This window comes from Fukomys damarensis, unplaced genomic scaffold, assembly GCF_012274545.1.
Source record: "Fukomys damarensis isolate Sample0158 unplaced genomic scaffold, DMR_v1.0_HiC HiC_scaffold_15, whole genome shotgun sequence".
Classification (NCBI taxonomy): Eukaryota; Metazoa; Chordata; class Mammalia; order Rodentia; family Bathyergidae; genus Fukomys; species Fukomys damarensis.
The window spans coordinates 33,476,368-33,491,731 of NW_022900927.1; the positions used below are offsets into that span (position 1 = coordinate 33,476,368).

At 35.7% G+C, this 15,364-nt stretch overlaps 1 protein-coding gene across 1 annotated transcript in view; it reads left to right on the forward strand.

Annotated features, from left to right (window-relative positions):
• Nup107 (nucleoporin 107) overlaps window positions 1–15,364 on the forward strand; it is a 39,566-nt gene that overhangs the window by 6,898 nt on the left and 17,304 nt on the right. The window contains exons 5-11 of the mRNA XM_019210646.2: window positions 747–891; window positions 3,243–3,346; window positions 6,133–6,260; window positions 7,317–7,365; window positions 10,363–10,434; window positions 11,409–11,497; window positions 14,454–14,532. Coding sequence (XP_019066191.1) covers window positions 747–891; window positions 3,243–3,346; window positions 6,133–6,260; window positions 7,317–7,365; window positions 10,363–10,434; window positions 11,409–11,497; window positions 14,454–14,532 — 666 coding nt within the window. The remainder of the gene's footprint in view (window positions 1–746; window positions 892–3,242; window positions 3,347–6,132; window positions 6,261–7,316; window positions 7,366–10,362; window positions 10,435–11,408; window positions 11,498–14,453; window positions 14,533–15,364) is intronic.

Consider the following 15,364-nt stretch of genomic DNA (forward strand, 5'->3'; position numbering starts at 1 on the left):
AATGCATCATTGGGCGATTTTTGTCCTATGAATATAATTGAGTATAGTTAAACTAAAGTGGCTACAATGTTACTAATCTTGTGATACCATTGTCATTTGTGTGCTGTCTGTTGCTGACCAAAATGTCCTTGGTACATGATTATATTTATTATGTATCTCATTAAGGGTTCAGGGTTCCTATTTTGTCAGCTTATTTTTTTTTTAAGTTGTTGTGTTTGGTGTTTTTTGTTGTTTTGTTGGGGCTTGTTTTGTTTTTTTTAGACAGAGTCTTGCTATGTAGTCCAGGCTGGTCTTCTCTCATTCCTTTATTACCATTTGTTTGTTGAAGAAACTGGGTCATCTGTCTTGTACAGTTCCCCAAAAGTGAAAAATTGAGATTAACCTACAGGTAGAACTTTATTTTTTGTTTTTTTGGTACCAGGGATCAAACTTGGGTCCCTGTGCTTGCAAGGCAGGTGGCAGAACCACTGAGCTAAATCCCTAGCCGAGGGAAAACTGTATTTATTAATATCAGCTTAAATTTTACAAAATGTTACTTTCACTGGCTTTTAAAAAAGTGTGGAGCAGTACATAGAAGAAAACTATTTAAAAACCTATCATTTCCTTAAAATAACCCATTGGCTTTCAAAAGTTAAAAACGTACAAAAAGTTATTTTAGACGTTTTTAAAAATCTTGTTTACTATAAAGCATTTATTGACTCAGTGACAGTCACTCCATCACCTCTCTGGGGATTTTTATTGTTAAGGTAACAAATCTGGACGACAGTAATTGGGCAGCTGCGTTTGCAACACGGCATTTAGGGCTCTTCACAAAAACAGAGCCCAACAACCTCACAGAGGATGCAAATGTCAGCGCGGTTATGTTACGCGAAGATGACCCGGGAGAAGCTGGTAAGAGGGCTTTGTGACAGAGCAGCTTTTCTTTTACTAAGGAAGGAAACTATTTCCTGCCATTTCTGAAAACCATTAATATATAGTAATGTATAAATAGATATTATATATTATTTATATTGATATATTGATGTAAATAAATATATTTGTAATATAAACATATAAAATCTATTTCTTTTGGGAGGAGTGGCTTAAAAAAATGTATTTTTTCAAAATTTTTGATACTAAAAGTCTGAGATAAAGGTATGAGCAGGTGTCAGGCATGGAAATGCACGCCTGTAATAGCAACACTTGGAAGGCTGAGCCAGGAGGATCCCCACAAGTTCAAGGCCAGCTTGGGCTACACAGTCCATTCAAGCCCAGTCTGAACTGCGTAATGAGACCCAGGCTCAAAAAGCCAAAAAAAAAAAAAAAAAAAAAAAAAAAAAAGAAAGAAAGAAAAAGAAAAGGTGTGGGCAGGGTTAGTGGTTTTAACAGCCTTTCTCCTTGGCTTGCAAATAGCCATTTTCCTCCTGTGTTTTACCTGGTCTTCCCTCTGTAATATAGTTTTCATTGTGCTAAGTAGTCGTGGTCATGGCCATCTTTAGAAGGTTGAGAACTTAGTTATCAGTTGGAGCAACCTCTTGCCCATCTTACCTTTCAGTGTAAATAGACTGTGAGATTACTAGACAAGTCTTATGCTTTTATTCTTACTTTGCCATTAAAAGACCTCTTTTTCTTCAGGTTTAGTTTTTAATGTGACATTGTTGATATGTTTTGTTTTGGCCTGGACACTAGTACTATTTTTTTCCAGATAATATTGTGACTCACTAGTTTTAGTTTGGTCATTACCGTTCTCCTATGGAAAGCACCATTTGCTTTATTGTCTGTGTACCTATGTGTTATTGTGTTTGTTCTGCATTATAACCTAACACAGATAAGTGCTAGTCAGTATACTTACAAGCATTAACTCATGTGGTCCTTTCCATGCTCCACTAAAGAGTTACAATAATTGTTCCCACTTTAGAGGACAGGAGCCAGGTGTGGTAGTACACTCTAATGCTAGCTACTCAGAGGCTGAGGTGGGAGGATGATGAGTTTGAGGCCAGCCTTGACAACAGTAGCAAAACCCTGACACGAGAGAGACAGAGATAAACAGAGAGGAAAAAAACAAAGAACATACAGGAAAAGGATGCCCAAAGAGGTTAACTTGTTTAAGATCACCCACCTAAGAAGTGATTGCACCAGGATTTCAAATTAAACATTTTGATTCTAGAGCCCTATACTTTTGTGGGGAGGGGTGGGTTTTTGTGTCTGTGTGTGTGTGTGTGTGTGTGTGTGTTTACTGTACTTGGGATCAAAACTCAGGACCTTGCCCTTGCAAGGCAGGCACAGTGCCACTGAGCTAAATCCCCAGCCCAGAAGGGTGTTTTTTTTGAGACAGGGTCTCATTTTGTAGTTCAGGCTGGCCTGAGCTTACTGTATAGCCCAGGCTGGCCTCAGACTTGCAGTGATCCTCCTGTTTCAGTCTCCTGAGTGCTGGGATTACAGGCATGCACCACCACATCTGGCTGCAAGTCATATATCTGATAAAGAGTTCATATCTAAAATACATAAAGAACTCTTATAACTCAGCAACAAAACATCACCTCAATTTAAAAAATTCCAAAAGACCTGAACTGATATTTTTCCAAAGAAGATGTACATATGGCCAGTGAGCGCATGAGATGTTCTTAATATCATCATAGTGAAATTGTCATATATGAATCCACTTAAGGGTATACCCAAAAGAATTATAACCAGGATTTCAAAGCAATATATTTGTATATCCTTATTCATAGCTACATTCCTAATAGCCAAAAGGTAGGAGCAACCCAAGTGCCCATTGATAGATAAGTGGAGAAACAAAATGGATATACTCATAAAATGGGGTATTATTTAGCTGGAAAGGAAAGACTGGTATATGCTACAGGATGGATGAACCTTGAGGATATTATGCTAAGTGAAATACACAGTCTCAAAAAAGACAAATACTGTATGATTCCACTTAAATGAGGTGCTTACGGAGCTCAAACTTAACTTAGCTAGAAAGTAGAATGATGGCTGCCAGGGTGGAGGAGGGAAAGGTTACCCATCTATGGATGGGCATTGGTGGTGCTACCCCAGCAGTGTGAGTACACGTAAGGCCGCTGAACTGTATACTTAAAAATGGTTACATAGCAAATTTTTGTCGTGTATTTTACTAGTTAAATTTTGAAAAATACAGCAGTGAAGAAAAAAAGATGTTTAGCTATGTTATATGTTTTCCAACAAATTACCTAAAGTATATCACTTAACTTTTCTTTATTCCTGTTCTTTTTCATGTGTTTTAGCATCCTCAAGCATGTTTCCTGATTTCCTGCAATCTTTTTTGAAGCATTCTTTATCTACAGTTTTTGACCTTGTGGAAGAATATGAAAATATTTGTAGCAGTCAGGTAAGCTTAATTTTATTTCATCATGGTCAGCCTTCAATACTTCTCGTTTTTGAACAGCATCAACCTGTTCATTTCCATACTGTGCTTAAGGGAGATGTCTGAGGCACAGGGGCAAGAGTTGTGGGGAGGTCAGCCAGAGCACCTCTGCTTTCTATAGAAGGAAGCCCAGCCAGAGCACCTCTGCTTTCTATAGAAGGAAGCTCTTTGGGGGGGGGGAAGAAATCTACTACTTAAAAAATAAGACAGCCTGAAATATACAAAGAATTCGTAAAACTCAACAGTAAGAAAACAAACAACTGAACCAGAAAGGAAAAAAAAATGGGCAAAAGATGAGAAATGAACACCCCACTGGCAGTATGCAGATGGCAAAAAAGCATATGAAAAAAATGTTGTACATCAAATATTATTAGGGAATTGCACACCAGACACTGTCCCATACTTAATTAGAATGGCAAAGTTCCAAAATACTATGGTATTACCAAAGTCTGATGGAAATGTGGAGCAGTAGGAAGTCTCATTCACTGATGATGAGAATGCAAAATGTTACAGCTGCTTTGGAAGACTGAGTCTTACAAAATTGAACATGCCCTTACTGTATGATCAGCAGTTGTGATCTTTGTCATATAGCCATGTGAATTAAAAATTTGTCCACATGCTTCGAAGCCTGCGTACTGGTGTTTTATAGCAGCTCTATTCATAAAGATTTGGAAGCAACCAAGATGTCCTTCAGATGGTGAATGAATAAACTGTAATTCATCTAGAAAATGAAATTTGTAATGTGAAGAAGAAATGAGCTATTAAGCCATGAAGAGACACAGGAATCTTTTTTTGTATTTTGAGATATGGTTGCACAGTATCATCCAGGCTGGCCTCAAACTTGGGATCTTCCCCTTGGCCTCCCGAGTGCTGGGATTGCAGGTGTGTATCACCATATCCAGCAACAGAGAATCTCAAATGAATATTATTGATGAAAGACACCAATCTGAAAAAGCTATATAGTGTATGATTACAACCGCATTACATTCTGGAAAAGGCAAAACTACGGAGGTAGTAAACAGTTTGCTGGCAGTTAGTGGGGAGAGAGGGATGGATGGGCAGAGCACTGAGAACTTTTAGAGCAGTGTACTGCAGTGTGTGTGTATGATCGTGGATGCATAGCAGTATACATTTTGAGAATGCATGGACTGTGTGCCATTCAGTATGAACCCTAATGTCAACCCTGAACTTTGGGTGATAATGACATGCCAGTGTTGGCTCATTAATTATTATCAAGTAGCATTCTAGTGCAAGATGATAGTAAGGGAGGCCATGTATGCGTGAGAACAGGGCTATTTTCCATTCAGTTTCACTGTGAATTTGGAAACTGCTGTAAACATAAAATCTATTAAAGCAAAAGAGCTTAAAAAAACTATTATATTTAAAAATAATTACAGCTTGGTGCATGGCGTACACATATAATCCTAATTACTTGGGAGGCGATTCAAGAAAATTTTGAATTTGAAGCGAGCCTGGGGAACCCAGAAAACCTTATCTCAAAAAAATAAAACAAGGCCAGGGATGTAGCTCAGTGGTTCCACTACTGCCTGGCAAGCGCAAGGTCCTTAGTTCTATCCCCAGTCTCAAAAAAATAGAAATAAAGAGTAATTGGAATAATAATAGCCAGATTTTGGGTTTTTTGTTTGTTTGTTTTTGAGACAATGTCTCATTATATAGCCCAGATTGGTCTTAAACTCACAGCCATCCTCCTGCCTCAACCTCCTAAGCACTGGGATTACAGGCATATACCACCATGTCCAGCTAGCCCACATTTTTGAGCATTTAATATTATTTCAGTAATCATCCTCTGAATCATTCCATTATAAAGCAGTAGCTTCATTAAAAAAAACAAAAGTTTTTTTAAAGGAAGAGAAAACCTGTTGTAAATCTTTATGTTCTGAATGAGACCAATCCTGTTTCTTAATTCCTTCATTAAGTAAAGAGGCTCTGATAGAGGTGGAGAGAAGGAAGCAAGGGGGAGGGGTATAAAAAATAAAGACGTGTGATGTACATGCACCAGCTCCCCAGGGTGGACGTAATCATTATGTACTGCAAACATGCACTAATAAAAATAAAAATTTGGAAAAAGAAGTAAAGAGGTTCTATATTCATAACTTTTGAGAAATGCTTCTCTTACCCTGGGTCCTTAAACTTTTTCTTCAAACAATTTTTTTTGTGTTTCAGGGGACCAATTTATAACTTTCATTAGATTTTCATGCATGCTTTAGTCCCCAAAAAGGATTAAGACCACTGAACTGGAATAAAGGAAAACTTCAGTGAAGTTTTGTTTAGAAATAATATGTTTTGGTATCCAGTCTTAAGAAAATATCTTGGTTTATTACATGGTATAAAACTTTGAAGTACAGTTTTAAGGTATTTTTACAATGTCATTACTACTCTGTTATGGTTTTGTCATATAGGCTTGATATACTTATGCCCTGAATCGCTTGTGTGAGGAAAAAACAAAATGTTCCGTGACTACTATTGTTGAATCTGAAATCTAAAGTATGTTAAACTTTTATGTACTTACCTATGTCAATGCACCTTGCTCCAAATTAGGGTCATTTCTACTGGGTGAGTTACATTACATTCAGTTAAAAAACAGAATAGGAAGGGAGGAAAAATTTATAATGTGTATGTGTACATATTACAGACAGTACCCTTTTAGTGCTGTGTACCTAAAGAACACAAAGTTTCTGGTAACTCAGAAGTACAGAAAGTTCACCTCTTGCTGTCTCTTTCTCATTCAGGTGAATATACTGAGTAAGATGGTGAGCCGAGCGACACCTGGACTGCAGAAATTTTCCAAAACAGCCAGTATGCTCTGGCTTCTTCAACAGGAGATGGTCACCTGGAGGCTGCTGGTTTCTTTGTATAGGTAGTTATGTAGAACTTATAAGTGACATCAGCATAAGGTGCAAACCTCTAGGCAAATTAAAAGTTAGAGTAAGATGTGTTTGCAAATAGTTTTTGCTGTTTTGAATCTGATCTTTTCTTTCTGTGTTTTTTTGGTTTTTTGTTTTTGTTTTTTGGTATGGGAAATTGAACTCAGGTCCTTGCTCTTGCAAGGCAGGCAGTGGCACCACTGAGCTAAGTCCTTGGCCCAAGGCTGATCATTTCTAATGCTTTCGTTGGTAGAAGTTACAACAAAAGAGGGGGTTATCAGGTCATAAGCCTGATAACTTCCAAGAATTGGATATGTATAAAGATTTTAAGGAAAACACTAAAAATAGAACAATACATAGGAAGGATAGATTAAGAAAGTGAACTGAAGGGATGACTTTATGTAATGGAAGCGTGAAAGAATTTAATCAAACTTTCTCTTAGTTGCTCAGTTGTTTGGCTTTCATTCTATTGCTTTCTCATGCAAAAAGAAAATATTGAAGCTGGACCCAGTGGCACATACTTGTAATCTCTGCACTTGCCTGTAGCCCCAGCACTTGGGAGGCTGAGGCAGGAGGATCTTAAAAAAAAAAAAGTCAATAAAATGTTTTTAATGCCTCCAGTTTCTTGTATACATAAATTGCAAAATAGGAGTATCTTGAGATAAAGGCTAGAGCATGGGCTAGTGAGTTCTAAGCCAGCATGGGCTACATAGCAAGATCCTGTGTCAGGAAACAAAACAAAATGAGACAAAAAGATAGAAAGAGAAAAAAAGAAAATCATTGTTTCATTGTTAACCATATGAAAACTTTATGAAAAAAGTGTGCGCCTTAGCAGGTAGCCATTAAAGACTTTTCAGTGTGTATTTTTGGTGAATATGAGTTTTGCTCAGGTGTCAGCAGGCATTTGCTAGTTGTGTTTAAAGTGCAGTGACCAAATGAATTGCAGACTCATTTATACTAGACAGAATGCAGGTTTGCACATGGAGTAGATTAAAAGGTGAGCTCATCATTCATATAAGGCTTTTTCATTTTGTATTCTGTTTTCTCAGAGACAGGATACAGACTTCATTACAGAATGGAAATATGCTTACAACTCCTGTAAGTTTCATATTAATATTTTCCTTTATAAAATTAAACATTTTTAGTAATGGATTTAATTTTTAACTCTCCATCTTGAGCTTCTGCATTTTAAACATAGTAATCAAATATTGATTTATATTAGAGATTAAGGTAAAAGTCCTTTTTTATTCCTCTCACTATTCATTATAACACTTAGATATGTGCTGATATACTACCAGACATTTTCTGTGCATCTCTATACGTACACATATATTCATATATAACTAGTGTGTCTTTTTAACAAGTAATATGATTTTATGTATATGTTTTACTAAATTTTCTTTTCATTAGTATTTCTAAATGAATTTCTATGTCAGTTCGTGGAGGTTTATTTTATTTTTTTAATGTGTCATGTACCTTCATATCTTAGGCATTCTGCTAGATATTTGTTTCTAGTATTTTTGCTACAGTAATCAATAATACAGGTATTTCCTGTATTTTGGAAGTTAAATGATTGGGCTAAAATTTGAGATTGTCATATTGCCTACTTTACATACCAGTGTACGACTCATAGTATTTAAAAATGTTTACTTTGATATGGGATATTAACAGTCATGTGATTTACCTAATTAGGAAAATTAGGTGTTTCTTTGGTCACTAGTGAGGTGCAGTATTTTTTCATTCTTAATTGATTTATATTTTTTATAAATTTGTATTCATAGCCTTTTCTCATTTTCCTATGCGCTCTTATTCTTTCTCTTATACCTATTAGTAATATTTTCCTTCTGTTGTCTTTCAACTTTAAGGATCATTTTCCTGTTTTTTTTTCTTTTTTTTGTGGTACTGGAGATCGAACTTGGGACCTTGTGCTTGCAAGGCGGGCAGCGGAACCACTGAGCTAAATCCCCAGCCCTCATTTTCCTGTTTTGTTGTTTTGCTTTTGTTCATATCTCATGTTTTCCTTTTGCATTCATTACTTTGTGTCTTATAAGAAAAGTCTTTCCTACTGTTAAAAATATTTTTCACTCAGGCATGGTGGTGCACATCTGTAATCCCAGCAATCTGGAGACTGAGGCAAAAAATAAATAAATAAATAAAAAGCTAAACTAAAAAAAATATAAAAAGAAATATTTTTCAGTTTTTTTTTAGAAATTTAACTCTTTATATAATTAAATTCATCTGGAAGGTAAAACAAGAAATTTGACTTCAAAAAATTTTACTTTATATAATTAAATTCATCTGGAATGTAAAATAAACAAGAAATTTAACTTTTTTTCAAATGAATATTTAGCCCAACACCATTTATCAAACAGGTCCTCTTTCACTGATTTGTAATGTCACCATCACATATACCAAGTTCATATTTATACATGACTAGTTTCTCTTTTATTCACTTCAAAATGACTGCTACATGAGTTACTTTAACTCAGAAATCCCATCAAGACTAGGTACATTTCTGGGGATTAATTTTTTTTAACTTTCTGATTTCAAAAGTGATCTGTGTTTGAAGCAATTATATACAGTCAAAAAAAGAAAACAATTATTTGTATTTATAATAATTTCAAGTACCCATATCTGTTAGTCTGTTTCTTTTTTTGTTTGTTTGTTTGTTTGTTTGTTTTAAGACAAGGTAGTTGAGACTGACCTGGAACTCACTGTGTAGCCCAGGCTGGTCTTGAACTCACAGCAATCCTCCTGCCTCAGCCTCCCGAGTTCTGGAATTACAGATGTACACCACCACGCCCGGCTTGTTTTTTTATTTGTTTTGTTTTTTTACCAAAAATACTTTTAATATCTTTCCAGTCTCTGTATTCCGCAAATACTAAGTAACCTGTACTTCTAGAGAGCCTGTCTTATAGTTAGGTATTTATTGAGCTTTCCTGATAGTTCCACAGTTCATTCATTGTCTTTAATTTGCTAGGTAGGAACTTTGATTATATACAAATAGTGATGATTCTGATTCTTTTTCCATACTTATGACTTAGTTGTTTTTCTGGTTTTATTATGTTAGCATTTTCTAAAATAAAGTTTAGTAGTAACAAGGATTCTTCTTTGAGTCTTCTGGACATTAAAGAAAGTGTTTCACTTTAATTATAGTATTGGCTAGATTTTTAAATCAGGTAGTTATATTAATGAAATATTTTAAATTGGGAAAGTATTTTTATCAAGTGATATTCTAACATCAGCCAAAAAGTTCATGTAGGTCTGGGGGTCTAAATCAGAAATAGAGCTTGTCTAGGATGCACAAGGCTTTGGGTTCTGTGTGCAGCAACACACACACACACACACACACACACAATTTAGGTGGGCACCGTGGCCCATATCTGTAATCCTAGCCCTCTGGGAGGCTGAGGCAGGAGGTTTGCAAGTTTGAGCCCAAACTGGGTGACTCAGTGAGACCTGTCTCCAAATAAAAATTCTAAAATGTCTACAAATATAGCTCAGGCCCTGGGTTCAACCCTTAGTACCAGGAAAATAGATATAATATAGCTCATGTAAATGTTTCTCCTTTAACCCATGAATAAAATAGATTATTAATAGATTTGGCCTATGCTTGAAGTAGTCGTGATACATCCTTTTTGGTATACTGCTTAGCATTACTTGTTAATATTTCTGTCATGTTGTCACTAAAAGACAGTCTTTAAAAAAGCTCTGTGTTGTACTTATCAGCTTCTGTTGTGTTACATGAAAATATGTTAAAGTTCCTTAATTTTCAATTTCTAATATGTAATATAAGTATAACCAGCCCTTTATTACAATATCTTTTAATTTTGTGTTTATGTCCCTTAGTACATCAGCTGTGGGCAATAGAATATTAAATTACAAGTGTAACAAATGAAAATGTTAGATAAGAGCAACTGCACACTAATCTTGAAGTTTGAAATTTATAAATGTTTTTTAGAAATAAATGTACAGATTATGTGGTTGAACATTTATGTATAAATGATTATTTCTGATTGGCTTTTATTTTTCTGTTGAATAATATTCTTAGAACATGTTATTTTTCTCCCTTCTTTGAAATAATTTCTGTAACAGGCTGCTAGTGCCAGTGAAAAAACATTTGTGGAAGCTTTGTTTCAGAGAGAGTCCCTTGTCCGACAATGTCAGGTATGGCTAGAATACTTTTAAGTTTTTTTTTTCAATCATGGAAAAGGTGTATTAACATACTCCTGAAATCCTAGCATTCCTGAGGCCAAGCAGGAGGATTACTGCAAGTTTAAGGTCAGCCTGGGCTACATAGCAAGACCCTGTCTTAAAGAAAAAGAAAAAAAAAAAAGAGTTATGAAGTATTAAATTTTTTAAAAATTTAAAACATTTTCTTAATTTTATTTTGACTTGATCTATTTATTTGTAGTTAAAATTATAAACTTTATAATTTAAATTTGTAAAATTGTTTTTTTATTTTTATTTTTTTAATACCAGGGATCGAATTTAGGACCTTTTTGAGACAAGGTCTCACTACGTAGTTGAGACTGACCTGGAACTCACTATGTAGCGCAGGCTGGTCTTGAACTCACAGAGATCCTCCTGCCTCAGCCTCCCGAGTGCTGAGATTACAGGTGTGCGCCACCATGCCCGGTTCCCAATTGTTTTTTAATTTTTAAATGACAGCCCTAGTAGCTTCAGGTAGCCCAGGGGATGGATGGATAGATAGATGGATAGATAGATAGATAGATAGATAGATAGATAGATAGATAGATAGATATATGTATCCTGTATATTCTTTTGTCATAATATTTAATTTTCTTAAAAATATAAAAATGGTGGTTGGAAAAATTCTTGCTTAATATTTTTAAGTCACAAAGTTTGAAAACTGGATGGGGTGACTCAGGCCTGTAACTTCAGCTACTTGAGAGGCTGAGGCAAGAGTACTGCAAGTTCAAGCCTTAGTCTGGGCAATTTGGCAAGACTCTGTCTCAAAATTAAAATTAAAATTGAGCTGAGGATGTAGCTCAGTATGGAGGCCCCCGGGTTCAATCTTCCATACCACAAAAACAAAACACCCCCCCCACGCACACAAACTCATGTAAACACTCATACATTTCATGGTTAATGCTATACTTTTTTTTTTTCTTCCCTAGATGGTGGTAGATTGGTTAGAGAGTATTGCCAAAGAAGAAATTGGGGATTTTTCTGATAATATTGAATTTTATGCAAAATCCGTATATTGGTAAGTCACACTACACTTTTATACTTGAAGTCACTTAATTTTTTTTTTGTCTTTCAATAAAAATGTATGCAGTTTTTACTTTGTTCAAATTGTGAGCAAAACAGATAACGCTTTGTAGGATTTACAGTGTTAAAAAATAGCAAATAAATTGAGATTAAGAGCATTGGGAAAAAACAGTTAATGGTAGAAGATGACAATGAGTGCATTATAATTAGAAGAGCTGATCAAGGAATGCCTCTAAAGAAGTTACGAGCACTAAGGCTTTTAAGAAATAAAATTATATAATTGATAATGTGAAATAGGAAGAAAAGGGCTAAAGGAGTAGGGGAAGTGGGAGAAGGGTAAGGGAAAGGAAAGAAGGGAAAAGAAAAAATATGAAAAATGGAAACAAAGTCTTTGTATATAGGGAGGTGTAGAGGGGGTGAAGGGAGGGCAGAAGTATGGGGATAAAGAAAGAACCAAGACACATTCTGTAAAGGTACAAGATCCCAATGATGAGTGTAACTGTACTGTATACCTAAAAAGAATCAATAAACTCAATGAGGAAAAGAAAAAGACTGGACATGGTGGCACATGCCTATAATCCCAGCACTCAGGATGTTGAGGCAGGAGGATCACTTCAAGTTTTGAGGCCAGCCTGAGAAACATAACAAGACTGCCTTAAAAAACACAACACAAGCCAGACCTGGTGGTGTACATCTGTGATCCCAGGACTCAGGAAGTTGAGGCAGGAGGATTGCAGCAATTTTGAGGCCAGTCTGGGCCACATAGCAAAACCTTGTCTCATAAATGAAAAACAAGCCAGGGACTTAGCTCAGTGGTGCTGCTGCCTGCCTTGCAAGCACAAGGTCCCAAGTTAAATCCCTGCTACCAAAAAAGAAAAAGAAAGCAACAACAAAAAAACGCAAAGAAATAAAGAATGGTGGGTGTGGTGGCACGTGGCTATTCCCAGCTGCTGGGGCTGAGGCAGGGGGATCATTTGAACTCAAGAGTTCAAGAGAAATTAAAGGGAAAAAAAGTGAGGAGGTGAGTTGTGCAGAAATCTGAGGGAAATGTTCTGAATAGGAACAGAAGCCACAAAGGCTTTGGAAAGTTAAAGTGTTTGCATAAGGAGGTCAATGTGGACCCAGCAAGGAGAAGAACGGTAGGGAACCAGACTGAAGAAAGCTCGATGGTGTATGACTTAGAAGCCGGCTGTTGTCAGCATTTTGGACTTTATTGTAAATAGTGTGGGAAACCTTGGGAAAAAAAAAAAAGAACAACGTGGTCCAGTCATCTTAATAGTCTTTTCTCTTTTTATCCCTTTTTTTTTTTGTACCAGGGATCAAACTCGAGACCTTGTGCTTGAGAGGCAGGCAGCAGAACCACTGAGCTAAATCCCCAGTCCACTTTTCTCTTTTTAAATAATCTTAATTTGATCATCAAGAAGACGCTTCTATCATGTTTCAGACTGCTAGTTTTTTGTTTTTGCCCTGAGTACTGGCTGCCTTAAATTATTGTAGGACCTTGAAGTAAAAACAAACAAACAAACAAAAAACATATAAGTTAAAGGAACAGCTTATTTGTATCACTTGGGAAAATTTCAGATCACCTTCGAATTCAATAGCATGTATGTATAGAGTGATTAAGCTTTTTCTGAGAAAGAAATTTTCATTTTCAGGGAAAAATAATTTTTTTTAAGTTTATTTTCCTGGTAATGTTTTTGCAAGTTTTTTTTTTCTCATTGAGTTTATTGGTACATTTTAGGTATACAGTACAGTTACATTCATTATTGGGATCTTGTACCTTTAATGACAGATCTTGGTTGCAAGTTTTTCCATGAGCTAGCCTTGTCTTGTCTTTTTTTCTTTTTTTCTTTTAATTGAGACAGATCTTGCTATATAATTAAAGCTGGTGTCAAACTTACCATCCTCCTGCCTCAGCCTCTTGGGTACTGGAATTATAAGGTATCTGCCACAATTCCCAGCTAGCTAGTCTTTTTTTAAAAATGTAATATTTCAGAATAAGAACCTTAAAACATACCCATATTTATATGATGATTTGGTTCTCATCTAGGCATCAAAGCCATCCAGTGGGGAAATGGAATGTCTTTTCAATATGCTGCAGAAATAGACTATCTGTGTGAAAAAAGATTAGCTTTGACAGCTTCCTAACACTGTACCTGACATCCAAGATGATCACAGTTCTCAGTGTAAAATATATTTTTGTAACTTTGGAGGTAAATATTTCTTAGGTTATAGAAAGCAATGATCAAGAGAGGGAGAAGTGACTTCATAAAAATTAAAAGCTTGTGTGCCAGGCGTAGTGGCACTTGCCCATAATCCCAGCACTCAGGAGGATGAGGCAGGAGGGTCAAGAGTTGAGGCCAGCCTTGTCTACATAGTGTGGTCCTGTCTCAAAAAACAAAAACATTAAAACCGATCCCCCACCGTACCCGGGATCAAACTGAGGACCTTGCCCTTGCAAAGCAGACGGTGGAACCACTGAGCTACATCCCCAGCCCCAAAACTTCTGATTAAAAGACACCCTTAAGAAAATAAGGGAGAGGGCTAGAGATGTAGCTTAGAGGTGCTGCGCCTGCCTCGGAAGCGCAAGGTCCTGAGTTCTGTGTGCAGTACTGCAAAAAAAGAAAAGGGAAAGCAAGCCACAGGCTGGTAGAAACATGCAGAACTTGTAGTTTGTAAACAACTACAACTCAGTAGTAAAAAAACGTAACCTGACAAAAAGATCAAAGCCAAACAGATCCCTCATAAGAGCAGATAGGTGAATGGCCAGTAAAGACGTATCAAAGTGTACAACATCATTAGTCATTTTAGTTAAACTACTACTCTCTGAAATAATTTTGCATTTTTTTCCAGTTTTGTCATCTTTCTTCTAATTTTGACTTGATTTGCTTTGTTTTCAATGGGCCCACTTAAATTTTCTCTTTAAAATTTTTTGGTATTTTTTCTTTTAGGGAAAATACCCTCCATATTTTAAAACAGCGGCAGCTAGCTTCTTCCATAGGCAGTGCCCGTCCTCTTGTCACTGAATTGGTAAGTATTCTTGCAAATGAAGGTTGTTTTCAAAAGTAAGTATTTTTTTTTTCTAAGGCTAATTTTTCTTCTTTTGGATCCTTACTGTAGTTTCCTCAAGCTTGTGTATATTAACATTTTACTGTAAAACGTCTAAGTTGTGTTTGAATGATAGAATGTATTTGAACTTATCCATTGCCTATAAATTGTAAAAGAAAATATGGAAAGTGTACCTAATATGCCAGCATGAAAAACAGATCAATTTTGGTCTCGTAAGATTTGACTCTTTAATCATAATGTAGTAACCTATGAAAGCTCTTTTTTTTACAAAGTAGAGGCTAAAATACATCCTTGTAAGTTAGCTTGAGCTTAGAAGAGTTACTTTGGGATAGGAGTAATAAGAATAACAGTAAAGGAATAGAGCTTTGTGATTGGTAGAAGCATATAAAATATTTACAATAATGAGTGAGAAAGAAATAGTTGAAAAAGTTCATAGAATTCCATTTGATAAAAAAAATGGTTTGTGATGAAAATTGTCTAGAAATTACCAGAGGATCTTAAAATAAATTATAGCTAAATTACCATGTACAAAGTAATAGCTGAAAAACCACTTACTCTTCATAGCTGGAAAGTGGTGATTTCCTTTTTGCTAGAGAGAGACCATGTTCCAAAACAATGTGTCTGTAAAATCTTTGTGAAAGTGGCCAATTAACCTACTGTGTGCTCCATTTTCTGACTCAGTGTTTATACATTCAGTAACATTTGGAATAAGTCATATTTAAATTTTTGTTTGATTTTCATCATATAGAACTTGTGTGCTATTCACTTCTTTTTTTTTTTTTTTTTTTTTTTT